Here is a 27,989-nt window from a genome sequence, read left to right as displayed (position 1 = left end):
CTGATGCTGCTGCCGTTTTTGTTGCACCGCTAACGTTAGGTTGGGGGTGTGAGGGGCTGTAAGCTAGTGGGAGAGACTGTAAACCAAGGGATGATGGGAAATGGTGGTGGGGTTACTTTATGTCTACAACGGCCCCGCCCACAATTCAGATTGACTTTCTAATGAACTCCTGCTGCTCTGCAGAAACGACGTCATCATCATGAAAAGGCAGCTGTGAAGGATTTAAAAATAGATGATCAGAGTAGAACTTTATGAAAAAAGTTGCAAATCGATGAGGAAATGTGGTTTAGAAGGTGAATCTGAAGGTTACTATTTTATTTAAAAATAAAGAAACAGCACACTGAAACGTTTTTCAACAAAAATACATTTTTTTTAAATCCGATGTCATAAATTGAAAAATTTATTATGAAAATATAAAACTGAGTGGTGAAGATGACAGGAACAAAATGAATTTTGAGAGAAGAAACGCTGAAGAACAAAAGGAGAAAAGTAGACAGAAAAAACACCCTAACAGATTCAAACTGTTACAGTTTGAATCTCGCCAACAGTTTCTATTTTCATCCTGTAGAATATTCTTTCTAAAATAAGAATATCCACTGATATTCTTATGGCTTATGGCTTTGAGCACAGACTTCTTCCTCCGTTGAAAACTGTGGTCACAAAAGCCAATTACAAAAGTAACGAGTGAATCAAGTCATGGAAAAATAAAAACCACAGCTGTTTGGATCTTCAGGAGCTGACTGCATCTAACCCCCCCACCCCCACCCCCACCCAAAAAAACAAAACAAAAAACATCCCACAGTTGGAGTTAGTGTGTTGGAGCAAAAGTCTGTTTGGCGTCGATCATCTCTGCTGTTCCTGCTTTGACCTTCTGTCACAGTTTTGTTGTAACTCCATCATCTCTGGATCCCTGAATTTCCGCCCCTCGGTTCTGGAATCCTTGGGGTTCTTTTTTTTTTTGGTCACAGCTCATCCCGTGCGCTCCAGTTCTCCAGTTCCGACTGCAGCACATCGGAATTCTGTGCCTCGAAGCTCAGCTCCCCTTGCTCGTGCGTTTTCCTCGACTTGGCCCGGTCCCAGTCTGTTTTCAGCGTCTCGTCGTCCCAGACGACCGAGGTTTCCGTGTCACTCACGTAGCCGGGATCGCCGGTGTAATGGGTGGGGTACACTAGAAGCGGCTCGGCGGAAAAGGCGTGCAGGTCCCGCCTCTCAAAACGCTCCATGTACTCCGAGCTGCGGATTTCACAGGAAGAGAGGCAGAAGTCAGATGAAGATGCCAACAGGAGAAACCCACAGACAGAAGTGTGGCGCGCTTACACCGGATGCTTGTTGTACATCACGGGAAGGAACTCGTCAACGGGAAGCATCTTGCTCAGAGGCTCCGCCCCCAGGAGCTTCTGCGCTCCTCGTTTGGACAGAATGTAGGCCAGAGTCCAGTAGGAATAATCTGCCTCCACCAGGTTGTGAATGTTTGGAACGGACTTCTCTGGGCGGTCCACCTGCATCCGCTTCCGACCGATGTAGCTGAAAGACAGCGTGAGAGACGGCGCCGTCATTGACCACAGAAATGTAAGCCCTTGACTCAGACCGCAAAGATCTGTTGATCTGGATGTAGTCCCCTTAACATTAAGTCCAGTCTGCATTGAGATGGACTTTCCTGTTTCAAACCAAAGCTTTAAACAAAACCACCTGACTAGAGAGCCCTTCAGTCATTGGCCAGGAATTATGAGGGCGGAGCAAAGCAGCTGGAGGCAGGAATGATGGAATGGTTCACCGATTCAAACTTTAGATTTTGCTGATCAGGCGGTTGAGCAGGTCGTCCAATGATCGAATGAAGGGTCGGCGGTTCGATCCCTATATAGACAAATGAATGTCAGTGTGATGGTCAGAGGGCTGTAGGCTCAACCCCAGCCCCGCCTCTGTCCGTCTGATGGAAACTACTGAAACTACTCGTTTCTCTCCTTGTTTGGAGAGAAACGAGGCACATCAGTAATTATCATCACCAAGCATAATTGAGGAGTGAATGAATAACGGACACTTGGTAAGAGCTATGAGCGTCTGGAAAAGGGTAGATAAATCCAATCCAGTGTTATTATTTGTCAGATTCAACACTTTTTACTTTGGTCTGGTGGAGGCGTGCTGCATGGCGGTTACCGTATGAAGGTTCACTGCTGTCACGCTTATCTGCGTTTCAATATTCGCGTTTTCACGGATTCAAGCACGTCTTTGAGTCACGTGACTCGTCCGGTTCATCACAAAAACTCAGCTCAAGACGCTTGGATGAGGCTTTGTTCTGTGGGGGAGGAGGGGAGCGGGGATGAAGAGCACGCCGGCCCGTCGGCTTCCTCGCCAGCTGCTAAGGAACATTTGAGAGCCGTTTTCTGAATCGCTAAAACAGAAGTTGTTGTCCCTGCGCGGAGAAATGAAGCTATAAAAGCGTCACAGGTCACAACGTAATAATCGGGGAAGGAAGAGCGACGGCCGGCAGCTCTGACTTCTGCCGTCTTATTAATATCATGGTGACATTTGTTATTCCATCTTCTATCAGAACAGCATGACAGTAGAACAGACATGCCGGTACCCTCCTCTGTTACCATGACAACGCATGCACTGCATATCAAATAGGTAGTCTGCTTTTAGTGAAAAACTATAGAAACTTAAAAAACTATGAAAGTATTAATATTTGATCAAAAATAGTTTTGCATGTTAATTGAACAACATGCGTTTATTATCAGTAACAAACAGACTTCGTGGAAATCCACCGTGTGACGCGATCGGACCTTTGTGTGGTCATTTTAAGAACAAACCAAGGAAAAGACAGGCCAGAACTTCAGGTCCCGGTCCTTTGGTGCTGGACGCCATAGAACAAAAGGCCGGGGGGGGGGGGGGGGGGGGGATTCCACCAGAAGTCATGTTTAAACTACCCTGACTTTAAGCCTGAACTCTGGCTGAAATCCGCCTGAACTTTCTCACTCTGGGTATTTCGGTTCCAAAAGACCGGATATGAGTTGGCGTAATTACGCTCCACTTGGTAACCCTGGGTTAACGCACGGTACATAAAGACATTCTCAATGGATCGCCGATTTCCAGAGTCACCATGGAAACGCGTGGAAAAAAAAGAGCGCTATACCTCAGTGAGACGGAGATTTTAATGACGCCGTATGAAGATTATACGTCCATCAAAAAAGTAATACGGCTGCATCATCATCAAAAGAAAGAGTTTCTGCTAGGAGAAAAACAACAAAGTAAACGCACAAGTTTATGATCTTATTTTCATTGTAACGCATATATATTTATATAACTTATAAAACTTAAATGAATTAATTCAATTGGTAACAAGTAATTGAGTTAAATTTATTCAACCTCATTTCTTATGTCTATCCAACTCAATATTTTTTTACAACTCAAATTTACATATTTATCTAACTAAATGTCATTTTACTCAAATTCCATTAAATGTTTTTCCATCTTATTTTATTGTACTTCTTGAACTCTCATATGTCTGAATTTGAGCCTGCAGATATTCACATTTCTATAATAATAGAAATGAGTATATCTATATTCATAGAAATGAATTGCAGCTGATTCTGGCCTCCTCACCATCCTCATCCTCCTTGACCTGAGTGCAGCCTTTGATACCATTTCACATTCCATCCTCCTCCAAAGGCTCTCCTCCCTTGGTATCACGTCCATCCCCCTCCGTTGGTTTCAATCCTACCTCGCTGACCGCACCCAATTCATTCATCTTAAATCATTTAAATCTCAGCCTTCCTCTGTCTCTTCTGGTGTCCCCCAAGGTTCTGTCCTTGGTCCTCTTCTTTTCATTACTTATCTTCTTCCCCTTGGCAATATCTTCCGTAAATTTAATGTTAATTTTCACTGTTTTGCGGATGACACCCAGCTCTATGTATCCAGTAAACCTGACTCCTCTCTTCCACCCTCCTCTCTCCACTCCTGTCTATCTGAAATAAAAAACTGGTTCACCTTAAACCTTCTCAAACTCAATAGCGATAAAACTGAGCTACTTCTAGTAGGTTCCAAATCCACCATATCCAAAGCCACAAGTCTAACTCTTTCCATTGATTCATCCTCTGTCTCCCCCTCCCCTCAGGTAAAGAGTCTGGGTGTCATCCTAGATAGCACCTTATCTTTTCAGTCCCACATCAATAACATTACTCGGTCAGCCCATTTCCATCTACGCAACATTAATCGTCTACGCCCCTCCCTCACTGTCCCCTCTGCTTCTATCCTGGTTCACAGTCTGGTCACTTCCCGTTTAGATTATTGTAATTCTCTCCTCTTTGGTCTCCCACAAAAAACCCTCAATAAGCTTCAACTGGTCCAGAACTCAGCTGCCCGCATCATCTCCAGAACCCCCTCCTTCAGTCACATCACTCCAATTCTTCACCAGCTGCACTGGCTCCCCATAACCTCCAGGATCCAATTCAAACTCCTCCTGTTCACCTTTAAGGCCCTCCATAACCTGGCTCCTCCTTATCTCTCCGACCTCCTTCATCTCAAAACCCCCTCTCGTTATCTTCGATCCTCCTCCTCTGTTCAGCTCTCTGTCCCTCCCGCCCGACTCGTCACAATGGGAAGCAGAGCCTTCAGCTGCTCTGCTCCCAAACTCTGGAATTCCCTCCCTCCTGACCTCCGTAACATAGACTCTCTGCCTACTTTCAGGTCTAAACTCAAAACCTATCTGTTCATTTCTGCCTTCCCATCCTGATTCACTTTTTATTTTTTCTACTATTTTTATTGTGCTTTTAATGTCTATTTTTAACCTCTGTTTTGTAAAGTGTCCTTGGGTTTCTTGAAAGGCGCTTTAAATAAAATGGATTATTATTATTATTATTAATAAAATGATTCAGTGGCATACGCCCACATTGGAACAAAAGCTAAAAACAAAACAGCCAAACTTCTTCCTTCATCAAATTATTAGACTGGACGTATAATAACATCTGTAGCCACGTTTCTATGTGCAGAATATCTTTGATCGGATCAAAAAAACCTGATCAGATTCTAACAAACGTTTCCATTCGGCACACTTTCTGTCAGAATAAAACATTGTGACACGAGCAGAACTCTCTAAAATACCGGAAACGTCTGTAGAAGAAGAAACATTGAGTTCTGCTGCATGTAAATATATGTAAATATGTGGGAATAACATCAGCCTTTATTCTGAAATAACATGAATTCAGTCAGCGGTAGTTTTAGTCTTTTTTAGTTTAGTTTATGATACTTGGTTATTTTATTGTTTTTATACTTTAATGTCATGGTTTTTATAATTTTGCAGCATTGCCACACATGTAAATATATATATTAAAATGATTTTGTCTTTTTACTGAAAAGAAAAAGAGAAAACTCATTAATAATTACGTTGTTTTATACTTGGATGAATGTTTTATTTTAATCCTTAAGTTTTTTTTTTTGTGTGTTTATTGTGGCAAATGGACCTTGATTCTGTTTCAAAGCTTCTTTTTGATTTGGGCCAAAATATCTCATCATAAATAATGAAATAGATGTAGACACAAAGCTCCCACAATCCCTTTAAAAGAGTCCGCCTTTTACCTCATGTACGACTAAAGAGATGATTGCTGGGTAAAGATCTGCTTGAGGATCATTTGGCCTCGTGATGAAGCGACTCACATCAGGTCCCAGTCCAAGCGGTGTGTCGTCACTTCCTGCAGCAGAGCCTGAAGACGCCGTTTGAAAAACACCTCAAAGCGGAGATCGTCCTCCAGCACCAAGGAGGTCTCCAGACCGCGTTCTACGATCTGAAATCAAACATCTCAGTCACAACCAGTCGCTTGAAAAGTTATATTACGTCACATGTGGCTAGAAAAGCTGGAGGATACAAGATACATATTTAATGTGACAGACGGACCAATTACTGCACAAGTTCAGCATTTCCAAACAGGAATCAGGATGATCAGATAACCATTCATCTGCTTCATCAATTTCTATTCCTACGATCCAATCAATATGGTAACGAAATCGACCAATATCTTCATAAAATCCTTTTAGAGTGAAATCAATCGATTATGACGACATTAGGAAACCTTTGGATCGATGCGCAGTGGCTTTATTTGAGTTTTTATATACGTAAAGTTGTTCAACGGGACTGTGTTGGTATGACATCATCACCGAGCGCCACCACAGCGGACAGCCCACGCCTGACGCCGAGCAAACAATTATCACGGCATCACTGTGTGGAAACGGAGACGTTTAAATCAGTAAAGGTCAAGTATAAAACATCGGCAGCAAGGCTGATCTGTGTCATCACATGCTGTTGAACAAAGAAGACACACGTGACTTACAACAATACAAAGTCATGAGATAAAAGCAACAACAGACACAAAAATAGAAAACGAAGGAGGCACTGCATACGTTAAAAGATGGAAAAGGTAAAAGCATGAAAATGAGAAACCATGAAACCCATAAAATACTCAATAAGCCCAACATAAAAAGAAATACTTTGATTAAATGAGTTATGGAAATAGGTTAAAACTATGTCTTTTAAACGCCTCAAAGTCGTGTCCCACAGCCGCTACGTACATTTACCGCATTTTCCACGTATGACATTTTGGTCTTCTGTGATCCATGCCTGATCATTCATACGTGTTTCTTGATGTCCGTCGCAGGTTTCGGCCGACGGGTCATCACTTGAATTCGGTTTTGAATTTTTGGTCGGATGAGAATTACTTGGATGTTTTATGTAGTTTATATATAATTATTACGTAAATCTTACATAATTGTGTGTGGTTTTTGCAAAATGCCAAATGTGCAGATGTGTGTCTTTCCGTGACCGTTGCACGTGTGTCTAGCGGACTTTTAACGCGTGGACCCCCCATGTTTAAGCAGCAGGAATGTCAGCTGGGCTGAAGCTTCGGGCTTCACTGACATTTTTATTAATAAACAATCGGCCAAAATTCATGGTGGGCAAAAAACATCACAGCCCCAGATACAAAGTTTATTATCAAAGTCATGTGACCATCCAGTGTCTAGAATGTTCTAAGAATGTTCCCTTTGGATTCTCTGGATGTGGAAAAACAACAGTGGTGAACTTTAGGAAACTAACATGTGAATGGATTTGACATTCATTCTAGTTTACTTGTTGGTTTGGACACAGATTTCATTAACTTGATGATCTGGAAGAAATCCAAGAATCTGGAAAACTGTTCAGTAGCAGGAATTTCTGTCTGAGTCTCACTGCTGGAAGTTTGGATGAAGATGATCTGGATCCACTTTAGGACAGAGGATCTGGATCCACTTTAGGACAGAGGATCTGGATCCACTTTAGGACAGAGGATCTGGATCCACTTTAGGACAGAGGATGGGATCCAATCGAAATGAATCAATATCGAGTATGAATCATATCGTCAACCACAATAAATGATATGAAAGGAAATCGTTAAAATGAATTGTTACACGTAGTTCAAACATATTTGATGAGTTCATTTCAGAACCCTGACAAAGTCGTACGGTTTTACGGAAAAGTCATCTGTTCTATTCTAGACTTCATCACTTTCTTTCTTTACCTCCTTCCAAATGTTGTAATGAGACAAGAAACAACCCAGTTCCCCCTTGGTGAGCGGCCGGCCATGATACGGGTCTTTGTATCCTGGCAGCATTCTAATTCCCAGTGACTCCATGTCAGAGATGTTCAGAGCTCTGAAATGACAAAATATAGAAGGAGGAGTCAGAAATGGACCCATACAACGACAAACAGGAAGTGAAGAGCTGGTTAAACCTGGAAAAACACACAAAAAGTTTAACGTTTCAAATCCCACTACTGCTCTGTTTCCAAAGCGTCCCCAGTGGTCTTTTCATGATAATGAAGCCGTTTTCAGTCAAAATCTAAAAACCTGTGTTGTTTTCTAGGACAAAGTTTCTGCAGAGCGGCAGGAGTTCATCAGAAATTCACCTCAAGAGTTGTGGGCGGGACGGTCGGCCTGGAGTAAGCCCTCCCTACTTCCTGTCATCCATCTTTGCGTGCATCGTTTAAATGGACTGTCAAATCTGCGTGTCCAATTCCCGAGAACCGTCTTTGTCTTAACAAGCATCAAAGTTGCTGCTAGAGGTTTGTCCACAACCTGCAGCTCTCGCCACGTGTGGGAGGAGCTTCTGTTAAACACTTTTCTCAAAATTTGCCGTAAACGGGTCCTGTGTAGCCCTTTGTACTACTCAGGCCCCCGCTCTCATCCTAAAAAAGGTTCGGGATCCCTGGTTTATACTCTCCCACTAGCTTACAGTCCCTCACACCCTCAAGCTAACATTAGCGGTGCAACAAAAACGGCAGCAGTATCAGGTCCATCCATCCGTCCAGTTCTGACCCAGATTCCAGCTCCGACCAGGAAAACAGAGACGTTCATGGATCTGTTGGTCTGCAGGTGGAAGCATCAGAATGGAGCAGAGCAGGAAGCTTTGTAGTTTGTTAGTCACACCTTCAGCTTTTTCCAACGGGCTTTTTTCATCTGCTCCTGATTTACAATGATTAGAATAAAGAAATACTCAAAGATTCCGAGTTTCCTTGTTCCTCTGGGGGGTTGTGTCCGACAAATAAATAACCCAAAGTGAACCTCACGACATCAGAACACTTTCTTTCCTTTCCTTTCCAGTCAGACTCATGAACACTTTTTAGCTCCTCCCCCCTTAAACTTTTTTTTTTTGATTTGAAATGGTTTATTTCAAGCAATTAAGTACAAATAATACACAACAGCAATATAATCATCAGTTATACATTCATACAGTAACTAATCAAACTTAGGATAATTATACATATTAATAAATATTGCTTGAAAGGGAGTGGAAGGAAGCGAACTTATATAATTCCACCCCGTTATACTGTAACCATTTTATTACATGATTTATCAATATCCGGTTCCCAGTTTTTATCAGAAAGAATTAAAAATCATAAGATATCGATAAAGCGCATGACAAAGATGAATTTCTTAAGTATTACGTCAAAAATAACTATTTTAGAAATCAACATGGCAAATGCAGATCAGTCATCTGAAATATATGCAGATTATGTTACTTATAAAAGCCATTCATATGAATAAAACACAATACTATATCAGTAAAGCAGACAACATTGTATCAGGAATTTTCATAGCAAAATTTCATCAAGTATCAAAAGTTAAAAACGTCCAAAATTATGCTACATTAGGAAAGATTTTTGAATCAATTTATCAATTTTTGGAGAAAGTGAAGTAATATCATTAAAAGTCAATCAATTTAACAATTTTCAATAAGTGATTAATCATTTGTTTTACTTTTTTAAATATTTTTTTTGTATTTTTATTATTATTATTTTTTTATAATAAAGTAATGCTGTAGGGGAAAAGTAAAAAGGGTCCATAACTGTCGATTGTCCAAGGTTGGCATTTCTTCTTTTACTGATAACAGCCGTACTTCTGGGTTTAAACAGAGTTAATATTTCTCTTCAATGTTATGACTGCAGACATCAGATTCAGGTCCATATCCTTCTTCAGCTGATATCAGCGACGGTGAAAGTTGAGGTCAAGTTGTCTGCAGGTCAGAACTCTGCTGTTATTCAGGTGACGTCAGACATACAGAGAAAGTGAGGAATCCAGGTGTCATATTTCTTGAAATTATTTGGCTCTTTGGTTTATTACTCCACGTTGTTTCAGACGACCGTGATCAAACACTTTTCAAAGTCCTTCATGGTGTTCACAACCAAAACCTTGGCCCGGTCCTCTGGACCGAGCGGTTTGACGTAAATCCTGCAGCCTTTAACCCAAGTGTTCTCAATCTGCTTACGCTTCCTGAGAAGCCGTGCATGTTTTGAGATTTCAGCATTCCTTCTGGTCAGATGGTCGTTCAGATAAACAGCAGATCCTCTGAGATTTTTGCGTTGATTCATCAGAGCTAGCTTGTGTTTGAGATTCACAAACCTGATGAGGATCGCTGGTTTATCCGTCTCCTTTCTCCTGGGGAGCAGGTGGCAGGTCTCGATGGTATTGAGATCCAGGGAAATCCCTTTAGATGTGAGAAATGAATGTATTTGCTGTATCAAAGACTCTGTACCGATCTCCGTATTAGCACTGCTAGCTACGCTAGCGCTAGCATTAGCAGTGCTTGCTCCTGCATTCAGTTTCGCTTGAGGCTTGATTGGTACTCCAGTGAGAATGACATTATTCATCCTTACTTGCTGTTCCACATCGTCCAGTCTTTTCTCCAGAATCTCGACCCGGTTTTCTCGCTGCTCGTTTTGAGCCCGAAATCTTCGGAACTCTTCCATCATTTCCCAAAGTGGCGTTAGCTTAGCCGACACTTGTTCCATAAAACTTTTCAGCGTTTCTTGAAAAATTTTCAAAAGTCTTTTTGAGGTCTTCGTATTCCTGGGGTTTCTTCGGGGGCATGGTCAGCTCTCTTTTTTGGGGAAAATCAACCTTTTAAGTAATTCAAAGATAGTTGTATTCGCAGAGAGGCACGCCACGCGCCCTGCCCGTAACCCGGAACCGGAAACTTTCACTTATATGTCCTGTAACCAGTCTATTACCTGCACCTTCTTAATCCTCTGTTTGCTCTATTGTACTTCTAGTTATTGTTCTGACTATTGCGTTATTTTTTTGTTTACTGTTGTTTATTTTTTATTCTGTTTTATGTGGCACATTAGCACCACAGCAAATTCCTAGTCTGTGAAACAGCTTTGTTCACTGACAATGGCAATAAAAACTCCTTGAATCCTTGAAATCCCCGACGTAGAATGACTAGGACTGTAACGATTCATTCAAACAATTCGATTCAAATCATCTTTTGTGGTTAACGATGCGATTCGTAGTTGATTCTTGTTCATTCTGATCAATCCGATTGGATCTGATCATCTGCCCTAAAGTGGATCCAAATCCTCTGACCTAAAGTGGATCCAGATCCTCTGACCTAAAGTGGATCCAGATCATCTTTCCTAAAGTGGATCCAGATCCTCTGACCTAAAGTGGATCCAGATCCTCTGACCTAAAGTGGACCCAGATACTCTGCCCTAAAGTGGATCCAGATCCTCTGCCCAAAAGTGGATCCAGATCCTCTGCCCTAAAGTGGATCCAGATCATCTACCCTAAAGTGGATCCAGATCCTCTGACCTAAAGTGGATCCAGATACTCTGCCCAAAAGTGGATCCAGATCCTCTGCCCGAAAGTGGATCCAGATCCTCTGCCCTAAAGTGGATCCAGATCATCTGTACTAAAGTGGATCCAGATCCTCTGTCCTAAAGTGGATCCAGATCCTCTGTTCTAAAGTGGATCCAGATCATCTTCATCCAAACTTCCAGCAGTGAGACTCAGACAGAAATTCCTGCTACTGAACAGTTTTCCAGATTCTTGGATTTCTTCCAGATCATCAACTTAAATGAAATCTGTGTCCAAACCAACAAGTAAACTAGAATGAATGTCAAATCCATTCACATGTTAGTTTCCTAAAGTTCACCACTGTTGTTTTTCCACATCCAGAGAATCCAAAGGGAACATTCTTACAACATTCTAGACACTGGATGGTCACATGACTTTGATAAACAAATGGATTTTCAAAGATCAAAACAATTAATTTTTTCATTTTGAACTGATTTTTATGGTATCGGTTGATTGGATTCAATTTGATGAGGAACTTGCTTCAGACAGATGGATCTGGTTAGAATTTTAGGAATAGAAATCACTTATTCTTCAAACCCCAAGAATTCTACGTTTTAATCCCATAAAACTCCTCACTACACACTTTCTCCACCTTCCTGAAACAGACATGAACATTTTCCAACATTTCTCTTTTTTTTTTAAAACTTTCCAGTTCAGGATTAGAGAATGAAAATAAGGATCTGATCCTGAGACTTATGTGACTGTCTGAACACATTCTGGAGAAGAGACATGACACGGAGATTGATTGGCTAGACACAACACAGTGCGCTGTTAAACAAAAACACAGACTGAAAGGTGAACCATGATATAGCGAGGGAACACCCTTTGAGAAACTAACAGTTAATGTCATTTGACTTCTAAATGAGTAAAAATGAGAACATATTCAAAGCCAAGCTTGTTACGGTTTTAGTTTCTTTGCTTTTGTGTTCTGGTTCTCTTTTTGCTTCAGTCATGTTTTGAGTTCACTTCCTGTTTTATTTTGTAGGGTTTCCTGTTTTGTGTTGTATTTGAGTTTTACTTTTGGTCTCCATCTGCCCTCATTGTTTCCACCTGCGTCTTGTTTGTCTGTATGTATTTAAGTCCTGTCCTTCCCTTCCGTAGTTCTGATGTTCCCTGTTTCCGTGTCTTTCTAGTGTTTCAAGTTTTCCAGTGTTTCTAGCCCGCTCAGCGGTGAATTTTGGTTAGTTTGAGTCTCCTGGAACCTCCTGCCTCCTCCTCTCTACACCTGGGTACTCCCTCAACCCCCTTGGTAACAGAGCTCATCCCTGACTGCACATCAGAGCAGGCAGCAGAGGAGAAGGAACATACTTGCCGTCCACTGCAGCAACAACCTTACAGCTGATCTCCTGCTCGTACAGGCTCCGGAGCATTCGCTCCCGACGGTCAGCCCTCCGCACCAGATTGATCATGAAAACCTGGGCACACGGACAAAAAAGCTGACACGGACTCGTCCCAGATCATGGAGTCTTCTTGGAAGCAGAGTCAGTGAGGGTTTACCTCATCAAAGCCCATCTTGTTAGGCTGCTTCGGGGAGACGGACAGGAAGCTGGAAGGCTCTAAAGGTGGATCTTTCACTGGTAAGAAAAAGAGTTCATGTTATAAACCGACTCCAGACATCCATAAACTTTGCTTGGAGGAGGTGCTTTTTGAGGTGTATTGACATATTTCCCCAAAACTGCAATGGAAACACTTTGTTTGATTAAATGAGTCATGTGACCAACAACCAGATGGCGATGCCCTTCTTGGTAGGAACTGGCGGCCTTGGGCGCTGCACGGCGGGCGCCACCAGTGGTCCCACAGCGTCACACAGATCATCAGAAGCTGAGTGTGTCATGAGGAATTGTTGGATCCACGGCTCCTCTGGAAAACCACCATTTCCCAAAACGGCTTCATCCGTAGCCCCTCCCACGTGTAAGGAGCTCGCCACTCCACGGCCTGAAGAAGACGCCGATGTCTCCTTTGATAGATGATGAAGAGCGCTAGAGCCGTGGCAGAAATCTAAATGTTTCTGCTGTTGGTCACATCCGTGTTTCTGAAGTACTTATGGCGTCAGCTGGTTTGTGTTTATTCACAGAATTATAATTTAATGGAAACTGTGACATTAAATTATTGTGTTGTTTTTTTTTAAATCATGTAAACTTAATGTGTTTTCTGTTCACTTTAGAAACTCACTGGAAATCATGGAGTACTTAATAGATGAAATATTAACGTGTGACGTGATTTGTTGTTTTTTTTTTTTTTTTTGGACATCTACGTACATTATATCCTTAATTTTGTGTGATAAAAGTAAAATAAGGACAACAAATTGTTATTTCGGTTTAAACAGCAGAAACTGCTGATCGACTGGGATTTTCACCCACTACCATCTCTAGGGTTTACAGAAAAATGGTCCTAAAAGGAGAAAATATCCAGAGAGCAGCAGTTCTGTGGATGGAAATGTCTTGATGCCAGGGGTCAGAGGTCATACTGGTTCCAGCTGATAGAAAGACAACAGGAACTCAAAGAACCACTGGATCCAACCGAGGTGTGCAGAAGAGCATCTCTGAAAGAACAACCCGTCCAACCTGGAGGCAGATGGACTACAGCAGCAGAAGACCACACCGGGTGGCACTGCTGTCAGCTAAGAACAGGAAACTGAGGCTACAATTCACACAGACTGACCAAAACTGGACCATAGAAGATGGAAAAACGTTGTCTGGTCTGATGAGTCTCCATTTCTGCTGCCACATTCAGATGGTAGGGTTAGAATTTGGCCTCAACAACATGAAAGTATGGATCCATCCTGCCTTGTATCAACGGTTCAGGCTGGTGGTGGTGGTGTCATAGTGTGGGGATATTTTCTTAGTACCACCTGAGCATGGTTCCAACACCACAGCCTACCCGAGTATTGATGCTGACCATGTCCATCCCTTTCTGACCACAGTGGACCATCTCCTGATGCTTCTTCCAGCAGGATAAGGCACCATGTCAGAAAGCGTCAATCAGGGTTAAGGCACGTCTGAAGGCAAAAGGGGGTCCAACCCGGTACTAGCAGGTGGCTGGTGATGTACTAGTCTTTTAACATTTTAATCCCTAAATTAGAATGCAGATGCTGAGTTCTTCCTTTGTTTTTACTTTGGCAAAATACAGATTTTGTTTGTAGGTTAGCAGACATGTGCAGATACACTATTTGTGGTAGAAAGAATTCCAGATACTTATGGCATCCAGGGTTTACTTCAGAATGTGTGAAACTGTTCAAAGTACCAAAAGCCACACTGTGGTTTGTGTGCATAAAATCCTATAGCAACTAATCTGACGAGTCTTGACAGAAATCTGCCACCTGCCCATCAGGGCATGTCAATGTGAGAAATGTCAAAATACACAATCTGCTCTTCCATCCAGAGAAAAGCCTTTATTTCCTTATGTACTTACCCATGACTTCCAGGTGAGTATGTAAAAAGCTCTCTGCCTCATCCTGCAGGCTGGCGTGGGCCCGCATTGGTACCGGCAAATACCCATAGGTTTCCTTGTTGCATACGTACATCTGCACATCTGCAGAGACGAGATGGGTCAGCTGCACATCTAAACAGATGAGAAGCTCTTGGCATCAAGAGCTTATTATGTTCTCCTCACCGGCCATGCGAGCAGAGTAAGCAAAGACGATGACATCATCCAAGGCCCAGTTGTACTCCTCGTGTGGCGGGTAGAAAGCTAGATTACGGGAGGCTTCTTTTCGGAGGTCTACCAGGTAGGTGGAGTGAACCATTGGTACGGCAAAACAGCCTCTACGCTCCTGCCTGCGGATGGGCATGTAGGCTGGAGTACGCTTGTAGTAACCCTGAGTCAGCACAAACATGTTGTAGTTCTGTTCAATCTCCTTTAAAATACAGTTCTAACACATTCAAGGTTAACAACTTGTAGTCAGAGACAACTTCTGAAATATTGTCCCAACAATTTCAAGTTTCTTAGTTTAAATGACTCTTAAAGCCGTAGTCCCAGCTGTCCTTACAGGTGTGTACTGCAGGCGAAAAGGATGGTTGCTTCCGCGAAGTGCAACCGTCCTCCGCTTCCGAAGCCAGCGCAGTGATACCGAACATTTCAGAAAAAAATCATTTTATGGACCGGAACTTCTTTTGTAGGCGTGCAGTTATTCTGTGGTATATCACTTTTTAACTCACACCCAGCAGCCAATCAGAATCGAGTATTCACCCCAAATTCCGGCCTCGAGGGCGGTTCTCCAGCTTGTTTTCCGGAAACCCTGCCTTGTCTGCTGCTCATTGCCTGGATCAGGTTTCTTATCCAACAGGGAGCTTCAATGGCAGGTTGGGTCAAAAACATGTAGGACAACGGCCCCCCAGGCCTGGAACTGGGCACCGCTGGACTACAGTGTGGCGTAAGGCGACATCCTCACCTGTACGTCATACGTGTATCTACCATTTTCCTTACAAATACTTCATGATACATTTACTATATGCACAACAATGTACGTTCCATTTTCATGAAGTTCCTTAAGCCACCAGTCCCCAACCCCCCCGGTACCGGCCCGTGGGTCATTTGGTACCGGGCCCCACAAAAAGAATAAATCTGGAGTATCTATGTTACTCTTGACGCAGGCCAAGCCGCTTGTCTCGGCCACGTGAAAGGTTACCGCTAAAATAAAACCCAGGAGCTGAAATGAGTATAAAACAAAGTATTTGGAAAGTTTCTTTCTTTGCCAGGGAAAAAATGCCCAGCCAGGAGACAGAAGAGGAGCCTTCCACCCCCCAAAAAAAAGAAAGCTACATTTAATAGACACTACTTCCTTTTTGCAGCATGAGTGTGGGAAGGGGAGGGGATGATGACACCTGTGCGATGTACAGTGTCATGCGTGTCAAAATAAAAGCTCAAAGCTTGTCGTGTCTCGTCTCTGTTTTCTGTTATAGCGTTGCCACAATAAACATCCGCCATATCTTAAAGACCAGTTCGCGAAATCATTGTCTGACGTCATACCGGTCCGTGGCGTTAAAAAGGTTGGGGAACACTGCCTTAACCTGTCCGTACGAGCCACAAGAGAACTGCAGACACACCTGAGCTCACCTTAAGACACTGGACATCCCAAAAACCTTCAGAACCCCCCTATGAGACCATGTGACTAAAGCCTTAAGAGTCAAATTTGAATTATAGTTCTACGCCAGAGAAGAACATGTTTCTTTAAACAAATTATAACGTATTTCCCAAATAAACCATGTCAGTGAGTCGAAACAGCTGTAAGAAATATTCAGACTCTACAAGCTAAAAAAAGCATTTATAAAAATCTATAGATGATAAAGCTGACTATATCCTTAGATTAACAGTTTTTATTTCTCATCACGGACAAAAGAAAGTTTTTTTGAATTACAGATTAATTTCCCATCAGAAACCTGATCAAAGAATAAAGAGTACACTGAAAAACTAAAGATCCATTTCATATGACGGCACTTCCTGTTTTCTAAGGTGACTTCCTGCAGAGATTAAATGTCCTCATGACCAAGAAAAAGTCTGCTTTTGGCATCTGTTGTGAAGATAGAGGTGTCCTTGATCCATAAATGACGAGCAAACTGGAAGATCCTGTCGTACCTGTGAAGTCATCCCACACCAGAAGTTGGAATATGCCGCTCTGGACTCCAGCATGGGAGCCACGATGGTCTTGTTCTCGCTCATTAGCTTCCATAACACATCAGGATTGGTGAGTAGGTTGTCACAGTCGGTCATCTGGAGATGATGGAAAACGCCAAATATTGACCATCACTTAAACCCGCTAGACTCTAAGAAATATCATCCACTGTCACTCAATGACCAGACAGAACCATCACAGAATTTCGCTTTCTTGATTAGAATAAAGTATTTCTTCTACTGCCGTTCGGTTGTGTCGGTTACACGTGTGGGGCAGCAGCTGTAGAGTGATCAACCGCTAATTCAGAGGATCAGTTGTGTCCGTGTACCGCCGTGTATGTGGCGTGCGCCGCGTTGCTGCTGTGACGTTGTCATTGTGAGACTTTGTAGTTCCTCACAGAAGTAACGCAAACAAGCCCACAACGCTACAGGTGTTAGCTATTATGTTGGCCTGACGAGGTGGTCGTTCTCATAAATTAACGGGGTACGTGGAGGGTTGATCCCATCGGACAGGAAACTGTGGAATAAGGTATGTCAACATATGTATCCCCCTAGTTGGTGTAAAAGTAAAGGTTGGAAGTCTGTTAAAATAAGAAAAATTAATAAATCCACTTTTTCAGTTGTCATTTGATCGTTTACTGCGCCACAAATCACAAATTTATATTACTTCACTTGCTCCAAAAATGGATTCATGATTTTTCCTAATGAAACATAATTCGCACATATTTCTAACTTTTGATACTTTTGATCAATTTTTGCTATGTCTATTTAACTGATATAGTATTATTTTTAATAATGTATATGATTTTTATAATGAACATAATCTGCATATATTTTGGATAACTGATCTGCATTTACCATGTTCATTCATTTTCTATTCGATTTTGTCCCTTTCGGGGTCACGGGGCTGCTGGAGCCTATCCTGGCCACTTGTGGGTGAAGGCAAGGGACATCCTGTACAGGTCGCCAGTCTGTCGCAGGGTACAGTGTCCTCAATCACACACCCATTCACACGCACACCTATGGACAATGTAGAGTTGCCAATTAACCTATGAGGCATGTTTTTGGACGGTGGGAGGAAGCCGGAGATCCCGGAGAGAACCCACGCATGCACGGGGAGAACATGCTAACTCCACACAGAAAGGCCCTCCATTGATGTTCTGTTTTCAGGTCCCCCAACCAGGACTTGAACCGGGGGCATTCTTGCTGCGCGGCAAGAGCGCTAACTACTGCACCACCGTGCAGCCGCATTTATTCTAAGCATTTACCATGTTGATTTCTAAAATAGTTATTTCTATTTTTTTAAATATAATAATTAAGTAATTACCTAAGGATTCTTAATTCTGTCTGATAAAAATTATGAACCGGATAATTATAAATCATGTCATAAAATGGTTACGGTATAACGAGGTGGGATTATATAAATTCACTTCCTTCCTTCCTTTAATTTTATGTCTGCTTATCCTAAGTTTGATACGTCATTGTATGAATGTATAACTGATGATTTTAATGTTTTTTGGTGTATTATTCTTATTTGATTGCTTGAAATAAACCATGTCAAATCAAATCAAATCAAAAACTGTCCCTAAACTGCTGAGTTTCTTTCAAATTTTCCTTCAGTCTCGGTCAAATATTAGCTCGCTGTTACCGTGGGAAGACTTAAACTGTTGAACACAACGACACATACCAGGATGTAGTCTGCCCATATTTCACGGGCGGTGTTCAGTGCGGCCTGACGGAGCTTCATCACATGTTCATAACGAAGATTATTCCAGTGCTTTGGCCCCACCTCATCCGTAAAGCGACTGATCCGTGCATAAACAGACCAAAGAACAAATGCAGTTGGTAGAAGAAGCACAGACCGAGCAGCCTACTCCACATGGTCAGACACAACACCTGGGTTCCTCCTGGGGTCTCCATTCCACATAGTGGTAGTACTTCTGAACGTGGATGAGCCAGTCTCTTAGAATGGCTGTTGTGTTGTCAGAGTTGTGATCTGTCGCCACCCTGTGGATAAAGACAGAAGAGGAAAAAAAGTCAAAGACCATCCTCCCAACCCCCCCCCCCCCCCCCCCCCCCCCAGGACTCAGCTGCTAGCCGTGTCCAACTCTTGGCCAGAAGGACTGAAGTTTGCATTCCTTGTATTAACTTTGATCACCAATGAATGGAAAAAGAAGGCCCTGCTGTTGCAAAGTCTATGGTGGATTGTTTTGGAACAGAAGGTTGTTTAGAGGTTGCTTTATAAGTTGCTTTAACACAAAGCTGTTTCGATCAACTGACATGCAACATGGACTGTCCAGTGACATCCCAGCTTCAGAGAATCCCACGTTCTGCAATCATCCCAGATCCCCCTGCCAGAGTCCAGCAAAGTCAGTTCTTCACCATCTCTGAGGACAGCGACAAGAAACTGCAGGGTTGCTGCTATATAAGTGAATGAAAATGAAACTTAAAGGGTCATAATTGGCAAAATATATAGAAAGAAATGATCAAAGTTGACCATAAATAAGGTGATAAAAGCACAATAACAAAAAAGATATGTTGTTGAAAAATGCCAGAACCAAGAGTCAGACTGGCAAAGTTGGGCACCACAGCTCAGGTGTTATGCCATGACACCCCCAACAGGTACAGTGGACAGGACATATAATCCATATAATCCTGGAATATCTGGAAAAGTTCAAGGATTTGAAGGACCAAAAGTCACAGCTGGAAAAAGCTGAAAGAGCTGAACATTTGAATAGTTGGATGGTTGAAATATCTGAAACATTGTAGAAGGAGTTAAGAGACAAAAAATGGTGGAAGATACTAGAATAAAGAGAGAAACAGGAAAACAATGGATTGAAGGATTTATAGCATTAAACTAACAAGACAAACAGCAGAAATTTATATCTATAAAGATATATAAAACATAGAACAAAAGTGATTGGAAAGTACAGACACATCCACATAAACTAGTAAATAATTCAATGACTATTCTTAATCATAAATAAACATGTCAGCTCTTTTGCATGTAATACATGACACAATGAAACCATGAAATACTAAGATTTTCAGAGGAGTTCAATAGATTGCTTGAATCCTAAAACTGAAACCAAAGAAAGGACCCCGAGAAAGAAAGAACCCTCGTTTGTTTTTTTAACTAAAGCCCTTTTTGCCATCAACCAGAGTTCATTTAAACACTTCAGCCTAAACGTTAAAGTTAAAGTTAAAGCCACGGAAGCTTGGTCCAAACTAGGACATTAACCAGGCCAATGTTCAGGCTGTAGTTTAAATCAGAACACCTGAGCAAAGTCACATTTTAGAACTACTTTGTCCAAATCCAAACCTCCTCTACACGAGAATACCGTGGAAGGCTTTGCAGAAAGAGTATCTTTGAAGTGGTGTAGTAAAGACCACATTTACAAGCATTCAACATTGTAGTTATGACCAACACACCAGTTTAAAGAGGATGTGATACATTTGCTTTGCTCAAGACTATAACCATGCCTGACACCCAAACAAAGAATATGGAGGGAATGACATTTCAGAGGCCAGAGGAGGAGGAGGAGGCATTCCTGTCCCTGTTCTCAACCTTCATCCTCCGTCTGTGTTTTTGCAGCAAATCAAACAGCTGAGCAGTGATGCAAAATGAACAAGAGGAACAATGAAGAAATATGACTGAAATGCGGATCCTGCCATGTCACAGGGAGCTGTTGTTGGTACTGTTAGTCCCTAATCTGTCTGTTCCAACTTTGTGCTGAGAGTTGACCCAACACTGGGTCAACAACAAGCTTCCTGAACACTTAGGAATAGCCGAGACGCTTTTGAATGAGTAATTAACCCTTGTGTTATCTTCGGTTAACCCCCCCCCTCCCCCCTTCCATTGACGTGTTCTCCCTACCATGACAAAGGTGATAAAGGTGGAAAGATTTCATGTAATCCATGGACACCAGTGAAGATCACAAATCATTGAAGAAAAAAGGTTCAGAGCACTGTCTAGTGGGTCTAGATCAGTGTTTTTCAACCAGTGTGCCGCGGCACACTAGTGTGCCGTGGGAGATGGTCAAGTGTGCCGTGGGAAATTGCCCTCATTAACTGATTTAACAACATTTCCCATCTCCAGGATTTTTGCTCTCTGTTCATCCAAACAGGCCCTGATAAAACACTGAGGAGTTAGGAATATAAAAGATCGTAAAATACCTTTTCTTTGCGTTTATTTTATTTTATTAAAGACATTTTGACAAGAATGACGTACCGCGATTCAGCTGCACCTTCGGCTGTATTTTGGAAAAGTCCCGTGTTGGGGGGGTTAATCACATGTCATCGGTCTGACCAATCAGAAGTGCTTAAAGTCTTCACTTCCTTGTCCCGATTTAGCTCGTAAAGTCGCTCAGTTCTAACAGAAATACCAGCTAAAGCTCGTCTTTAGCGGTGTAGCTTTCCACAGAATCCGGTATCAGACCGTGGAACAAGTGAACAAAACAATGAAGCTCCGAAAACCGATCTTCGGCCGTTTTATGCACTACATTTCCCATGATGCATTGGGTTGTGAGAGTGACAGCGCAAAAGGAGATCTGTTGTTAAACGTCTTGAAACTAACGAACACACAAACTGTTTTTAAATCTTCTAACTTAACTTTTATTGCATCTTTTAGAAAAAAACAGCTGCAGTTTCCAGCTTTTTCTGTAACAATTATCTCAAAAATGCATGTGAGATTGTGGAGGGACTGTAGATCAATACAGACTATGAGTTTCTCCTTTTTTTTAAATTTTTGGATGCTGGTGTGCCGCGGGATTTTTTTTAAGGTTAAAGTGTGCCGTGGCTCAGAAAAGGTTGAAAAACACTGGTCTAGATGACCCACCTCCCAATGTTAACCTGCCTAGGATAGCACAAGGGTTAAATCATCCAAAGGGACTGGGTGAACAGCCTTGACTGCAGAGCTGCACTATATTACCAAAAGTATTGGCTCACCTGCCTGGACTCACATATGAACTGAAGCCCTAGAGTTCAGTATGATGTCGGTCCACCTTCTACAGCTTCAACTCTTCTGGGAAGGCTGTCCACGATAGGGGTGTGTATTGGCAAGAGTCTGGCACTTTGATACATTTCCCGATATTCTACCAGAACACATTTTCTTTCTCTTTTTAAATATGACTTTTTACATTGTAATAAAATGGTCAAATTCTGTTTATTTAATGATCACAATGCTAAGCACTGCAACTGGATCTCACTTATAAGTTGTTTTTACCCAGACAAACTCATAGTGCTTTTATTTTGGTAACTTAAAATATACAAAGGGAACAGTCAGCATTGTCTGATTTCCACAAAAAAATATATTTCAGTATAATAAAAAAAATGAATGTGCCTTAACCAATAAGGTTCTAAAGTATGATTGAGGGAATAAAGCGCTTTTTATTTTCAAACTTGCTAACTGTAGCTTCTCCAATATTTTTAAACGGAGCGTGAAACAGGAGCCTGAACGGTGTTTGAAAGATAGGGGGGGGGAAAAAAACACAAATTCTTTCCAGAAACGATAAACTTTGATGATGATGATGCAGCAGCACGACAGGATGAAGGAGACGCATTAAATAATTAATTAATTAATTAATGGCTTTGCTGCCATATCTGCACCGCTGCAGCCACGCTTTCCCACACGGAAGTAAACTAGTAACGCTCATCGCCACGACGTTCGCCTTTTTTCAGAGCGTTGTACACATCACTCTGATCCATCTGGTCGCTTAACTAGAATCTTTTGCTGGGAGGTTCTGCAGAACTTTGGCCCGCTTTGCCAACAGCATTTTAGCTGATGCTAAGTGCATTAGCCTGTTAGCCGCTGTGCAGCTGCTAAAAAGGACAGCAACCCGCGTTTTTATATGTTACCGACTTGGACCAATTACTGCTGGCGGATGTACGGTGGCCGAGAAGTGCAACACACATTTACATTTAAGTTACAACAACAAATCCCAGAACAAATGACAAAGTCCTGAAACACAAAAGCAAATCTGAGTGCAAATGACAAATCCAGACACACAACAGCTGCTCGCTTTCCTTCATTTTTTCTCCATCTTCTCCGGTTGTGTTTTGCCGGCCGGTTGCTTAACGGAAAGAACGCAGCCCCGTGACCCCCCAAGGGACAAAACGGAAGAAAATGAATGAATGAATGTTGTCATTTTTTTGTAGTAGTGTTTGATCACAGACGTCTGAGCTAACAAATGCAGACAAATATCATTTCAAGAAATAAGGCGCCTGGGATCCGCTCTATGTCCAAAAGTCTGAAGTGACCCTAATTTTCAGCAGAGTTCTGACCTGCAGATAACTTGACCTCAACTTTCAGCGCCGCTGATATCAGCTGCAGAAGGAAAATGACCTTAATCTAAGTCTGCAGACATAACATGGAAGAGAACAATAAACTCTGTTAAACCCAGAAGAACGGCTGTCAATCAGCAGAAGATGGAAAAACAACGTTGGAACATCGACAGAATGTGGACCCTTTTTTATTTCACATCATTACTTTATAATAATAATAATAAAATTGCTTAATTAATTATTAAAGATGGTTAAAGTGATTGATCTTTAATGATATCCCTTCACTTGCTCCAAAAAAGTCATGATTTGTTAGGTCTATTTTCTGATATAATGTTATTTTTAATCATAATCATAATTTTCTAATGAAACTAATCTGAATATATTTTAGATAACTGATCTGTATGTTATTATACAAAATAGAGTAATTTCTATTTTACATAATTATTAACTAATTCATCTTTGTCGTGTGATTTATTGATACCTAAGCATTCTTAATGACCTGAAACTATGTTGGTAAGGCATTGATGTCTGATAAAAGTTATGAACTGGATAATGATAAATTATGAAATAAAATGGTTACAGTAGAACAGCGTGGGATTATATACGTTCACTTCCTTCCACTCCCTTTAAGCAATATTTAATTTAATGTCTGATTATCATAAGTTTGATGCGTCTTTGAATGAATGTATAGATGATGACCGTATTGTTTTGTGCATTATTCTTGCTTTGATTGCTTGAAATATTTATTTATTCATTCATTCATTTTCTTCCGTTTTGTCCCTTTCGGGGTCACGGGGCTGCTGGAGCCTATCCCAGCCACTTGTGGGCCAAGCCAGGGGACACCCTGGACAGGTCGCCAGGGCCACATATCACACATCCATTCATGGCCAATTCAGATTAACCAATGAACCTATCAAGCATGTTTTTGGATGGTGGGAGGAAGCCGGACACAACCCATACATGCACGGGGAGAACACGCAAACTCCACACAGAAAGGCCCCCCCTTGGTGTTCTGGTAGGACTTGAACCAGGGGCCTTCTTGCTGTGAGGCAAGAGCGCCAACCACTGTGCACCGTGCAGCCCCTGCTTGAAATAATCCATTTCAAATCAAAATCAAATCAAAAAACGTTTCTTATATTCATAATGTCCACAAAAGTAAAACAGATCAGACACGATTGGTTTTATATTACGTCTCTTACCGTTGGAACCTGAGTCTTCGCTCTCGTTGTTGTGTTTCAGTATTTGGTTATTTGCACCCGCATTTGCTTTTGTGTTTCAGGACTCTGTCTGCTGTCGTATTGTGTTTCAGTTTTTGTTCCTTTGTACTGGGATTTATTGTTGCTGTAACTTTAATGTAAACGTGTCTTGCACCTCTCGCACCGATGACGTCTGGCTCCAAAGTGGTGGCGTCTGTGTCGCAAAAGAAGGGTGACTGAGTTGACGTCACACTCAGTCAGTCCAGTTCTCACATACAGTCAATGGTTAAACACAACAATGTGTTGGTTTTATTAGAACACAGACAAAATCATCCATTTACAGGCAGCTAGTTATTATTCAGATGTTTTCCAGTAAAACCTGTCACATTAATGATATTTTACATCAATAATATTTAATAAGGAATTCTAAAGTTTTATAATGAAAGAAGATCATTTTAAAAAGTGTGTTAATGTTGGCCTTTAAAGGACATGAAGATGAAGGAAAGAAAGGGGGAAGAAAACGGGGGGGGGGCATCTGTGACTGAATGGAACTGTTCATGGGGGATGGGGGGGGGCCAGAGCCGCGCCTCCTTTTCCGAGCACATTGGTCCAGGCGGAGCCCCGGTGTGAAGGGAGCCAGAACTGACTGGATTACAATCATTCATGAAACTTCTAGACTAACTTCACTAACTTTCAGTGTCCTCTGGAAATGTCTTTTCAAGTGTTTTGCCGTAAGTTAGAATGTACCGATATTGTTTGGTGTGGTGTGTGACAGTGTTGTGGTGTGTCAGTGTAACAGTCTGTGGTAACAGTGACAGTGTGTAGTGTGTTCATGTGACGTGTATCGCGTGACATTCTAAAGGCGTGACCATGAGACTGTGTGTTGTGTGACAGTGTGGCGTTTCGATGTGATGCTGTGAAGACGTGACAGTGTGTTGGCGTGTAGTTGCGTCGGTGCAACAGTGTGTTGGTGTGATGGTGTATTGTGTGACGTGAAAGTGTGACGATGTGTCATCGCAGTGTTTGTATTGTTGTGACAATGTTTCATTATTACATTGCGTTAAGACATTGTGTTGTTTCGGTGTGATGCTGTGAAGGTGTGACTGAGTGTTGGAGTGTCATGACAATGTGTTAGTGTATCGCTGTGAGGGTGTGACGTAAATTGTTGTGTCAGTGTGACAGCGTAACAGTGTAATGTACTACAGCCTATGTGGTCCTTTAATATTGTGAAGATGTGTCGGTGTAACAGTGTTGGTGTAACGTTGTAACAGTGTGTTGGTGTAATATTGTAACAGTGTAAAGTTTTACAGTGTACTACAGTCTATCCTGTCCTTTGAAGTTGTGAAGATGTGTTGGTGTAATGTAACAGTGTAACTTACACAGCAACATGTGGTCCCTTGATATTGTGATAATGTGTTGCTGTGTAACAGTGTAACATATAACAGTGTGTCTGTGTGACATTGTCAGTAACACAGCACTATGTGGACCCTTTGTTGATGTTGTGAGGTTTGTCACTGTAACGGTGTAACGTGTAACGTACCACAGCGCCACGCGGTCCTTCGGGTAGTTGAGACGCTCGATGGCTCCCAGCACCAGCGGCAGACAGTGCTCCGCGTTGCGGCATATGAGCGCCACGACGACCCGCGGAGCGAGCAGAGGGGACTCGGGGCTCCAGCGCTCCTCCGGGAAATAGCCCCGGCTCCGGGCCGGAAGCAGAAGGAACAGCAGGGCGGGGAGCAGCGGGCCGACCCGGAGCATGGCAGGGGCAGAAAGCTGCAGCTGCACCGCGGACAGACAGACGGAGGACGGGGCCGCCGACCGACGAGCTGAACCGACTGCTAGGTTCTGCCGACGGGGAGGAGACGCGGAGAGGGGGGGGGGTGCAGGTCGGCGGACTTAAAGGGGAAGTCTGCCCCCCCCACGGAACATTCAGTTCTGCAGAGAAACGCGCGTTTTTTGACTCCTAGTTTTCTAGATCTGCGTCAACATCCGGTCAGTTCTGCGCCTCGTTTTGGCACAGAGGCGGTAAACGTGAACTGCTAGTTTACCGGAGAAACGGGGACACGGCGTTAACGGCGACCGTCCGAACAGCAACATTCTGTCAGAAAACTCCCGGTGTCCGTCGTCCCCCCCCCCCCCCCCCCCCCCCATCCTACTTATATATTACAAATAAAAGTAAGATGAACAAAGTTGAGCCTAATTACCAAATGTGAGGATGCAGTGGTTTGGTTTGGTGTTGGGTTCATGATCCACAGCTGTCTGTCTGCAGTTCAGTTCATTACCATCAGCCCTAAAAGTGTCTTGGTTTCTAAAGTTCATCCATCAGGTCATCTGCTCTGTTGTGTCACTGATTTGGTTCTCCCCATAGTTTTGTCTGTTTCAGTTCGTTTATTAAATGTTTTAGTTCCTGTCACCAAGCCTGGTCTCCTGCATATTGGGTCCTCCTCCACCAGTTCCTGACACCAAAGGGGTTTATTCAAATATACACTTTCAGCTTTTTGTAAAAAAAAAAAAAACTACCTGACTCACAGAAATCACGATGGAGTTTTAGGGCCAGTTTAGAAAAAAAATTATCTAAATTACGACCTTTAAGTCGAAAATTTAGGAAAAAAAACTTGTAAATTTACGATTTAAAATCTCATAATTGTGTGTGAATGTGTGTGTGCATGGGTGAATGGGACTGTGACTGTAAAGCGCTTTGGGCCTTCGTAAGAAGGTAGAAAGCGCTATATAATAATAATCCATTTTATTTAAAGCGCCTTTCAAGAAACCCAAGGACACTTTACAAAACAGAGGTTAAAAATAGACATTAAAAGCACAATAAAAATAGTAGAAAAAATAAAAAGTGAATCAGGATGGGAAGGCAGAAATGAACAGATAGGTTTTGAGATTAGACCTGAAAGTGGGCAGAGAGTCTATGTTACGGAGGTCAGGAGGGAGGGAATTCCAGAGTTTGGGAGCAGAGCAGCTGAAGGCTCTGCTTCCCATTGTGACGAGTCGGGCGGGAGGGACAGAGAGCTGAACAGAGGAGGAGGATCGAAGATAACGAGAGGGGGTTTTGAGATGAAGGAGGTCGGAGAGATAAGGAGGAGCCAGGTTATGGAGGGCCTTAAAGGTGAACAGGAGGAGTTTGAATTGGATCCTGGAGGTTATGGGGAGCCAGTGCAGCTGGTGGAGAATTGGAGTGATGTGACTGAAGGAGGGGGTTCTGGAGATGATGCGGGCAGCTGAGTTCTGGACCAGTTGAAGCTTATTGAGGGTTTTTTGTGGGAGACCAAAGAGGAGAGAATTACAATAATCTAAACGGGAAGTGACCAGACTGTGAACCAGGATAGAAGCAGAGGGGACAGTGAGGGAGGGGCGTAGACGATTAATGTTGCGTAGATGGAAATGGGCTGACCGAGTAATGTTATTGATGTGGGACTGAAAAGATAAGGTGCTATCTAGGATGACACATATAAGTATACGCCATTTACCAATTTTACCAGTTTTATTTTTGCTGGCCCTAAAACTCTGTTGTATAGAAATACCTGTTTTTGATCAATAAAGGCTGCAATGCTGCGTTTACATCAGGGGTGTCTAACTCCTTTTCACTGAGGGCCACATCAGCATAGCGGCTGTCCTCAAAGGGCCAGATATAACTTATACATGTAACTAAATGTAATGCAAAATAAATGTAACTACTCCTTAATGTTAAATAACTCATTATTTATTTATTATAACTTTTTAAAGTGACAATTCCAGTTGC

General features: G+C 42.3%; 1 protein-coding gene across 2 annotated transcripts; it reads right to left on the bottom strand.

The window, feature by feature from the left end:
• Positions 1-285: 285 nt before the first annotated feature.
• Positions 286-26,300, bottom strand: LOC101162193 (procollagen galactosyltransferase 1). 2 transcript variants are annotated; one of them, XM_023965819.2, is made up of 12 exons: positions 25,782-26,300; positions 18,660-18,770; positions 18,451-18,568; positions 16,728-16,862; positions 14,766-14,970; positions 14,565-14,684; positions 12,651-12,727; positions 12,462-12,568; positions 7,542-7,674; positions 5,650-5,777; positions 1,318-1,524; positions 286-1,233 (listed from the first exon to the last, which is right to left on the bottom strand). In XM_023965819.2, exons 1-12 carry the CDS (start codon positions 25,997-25,999, stop codon positions 963-965), a joined length of 1,830 nt encoding a protein of 609 aa, XP_023821587.1. In that variant the 5' UTR covers positions 26,000-26,300; the 3' UTR covers positions 286-962. The 2 variants fall into 2 exon arrangements, with proteins under 2 accessions (XP_023821587.1, XP_078805699.1); XM_078949573.1 differs by lacking the exons at positions 18,451-18,568; positions 18,660-18,770 and having other exon boundaries at positions 25,782-26,082.
• Positions 26,301-27,989: the final 1,689 nt, after the last annotated feature.

The sequence above is a fragment of the Oryzias latipes genome, chromosome 1, assembly GCF_053564925.1.
Source record: "Oryzias latipes strain Hd-rR chromosome 1, Olatipes_Hd-rR_3.1".
NCBI classification, from domain to species: Eukaryota; Metazoa; Chordata; class Actinopteri; order Beloniformes; family Adrianichthyidae; genus Oryzias; species Oryzias latipes.
Note: the sequence above shows the minus strand (reverse complement) of the source record. Positions and strands in the feature narration are given on the sequence as shown.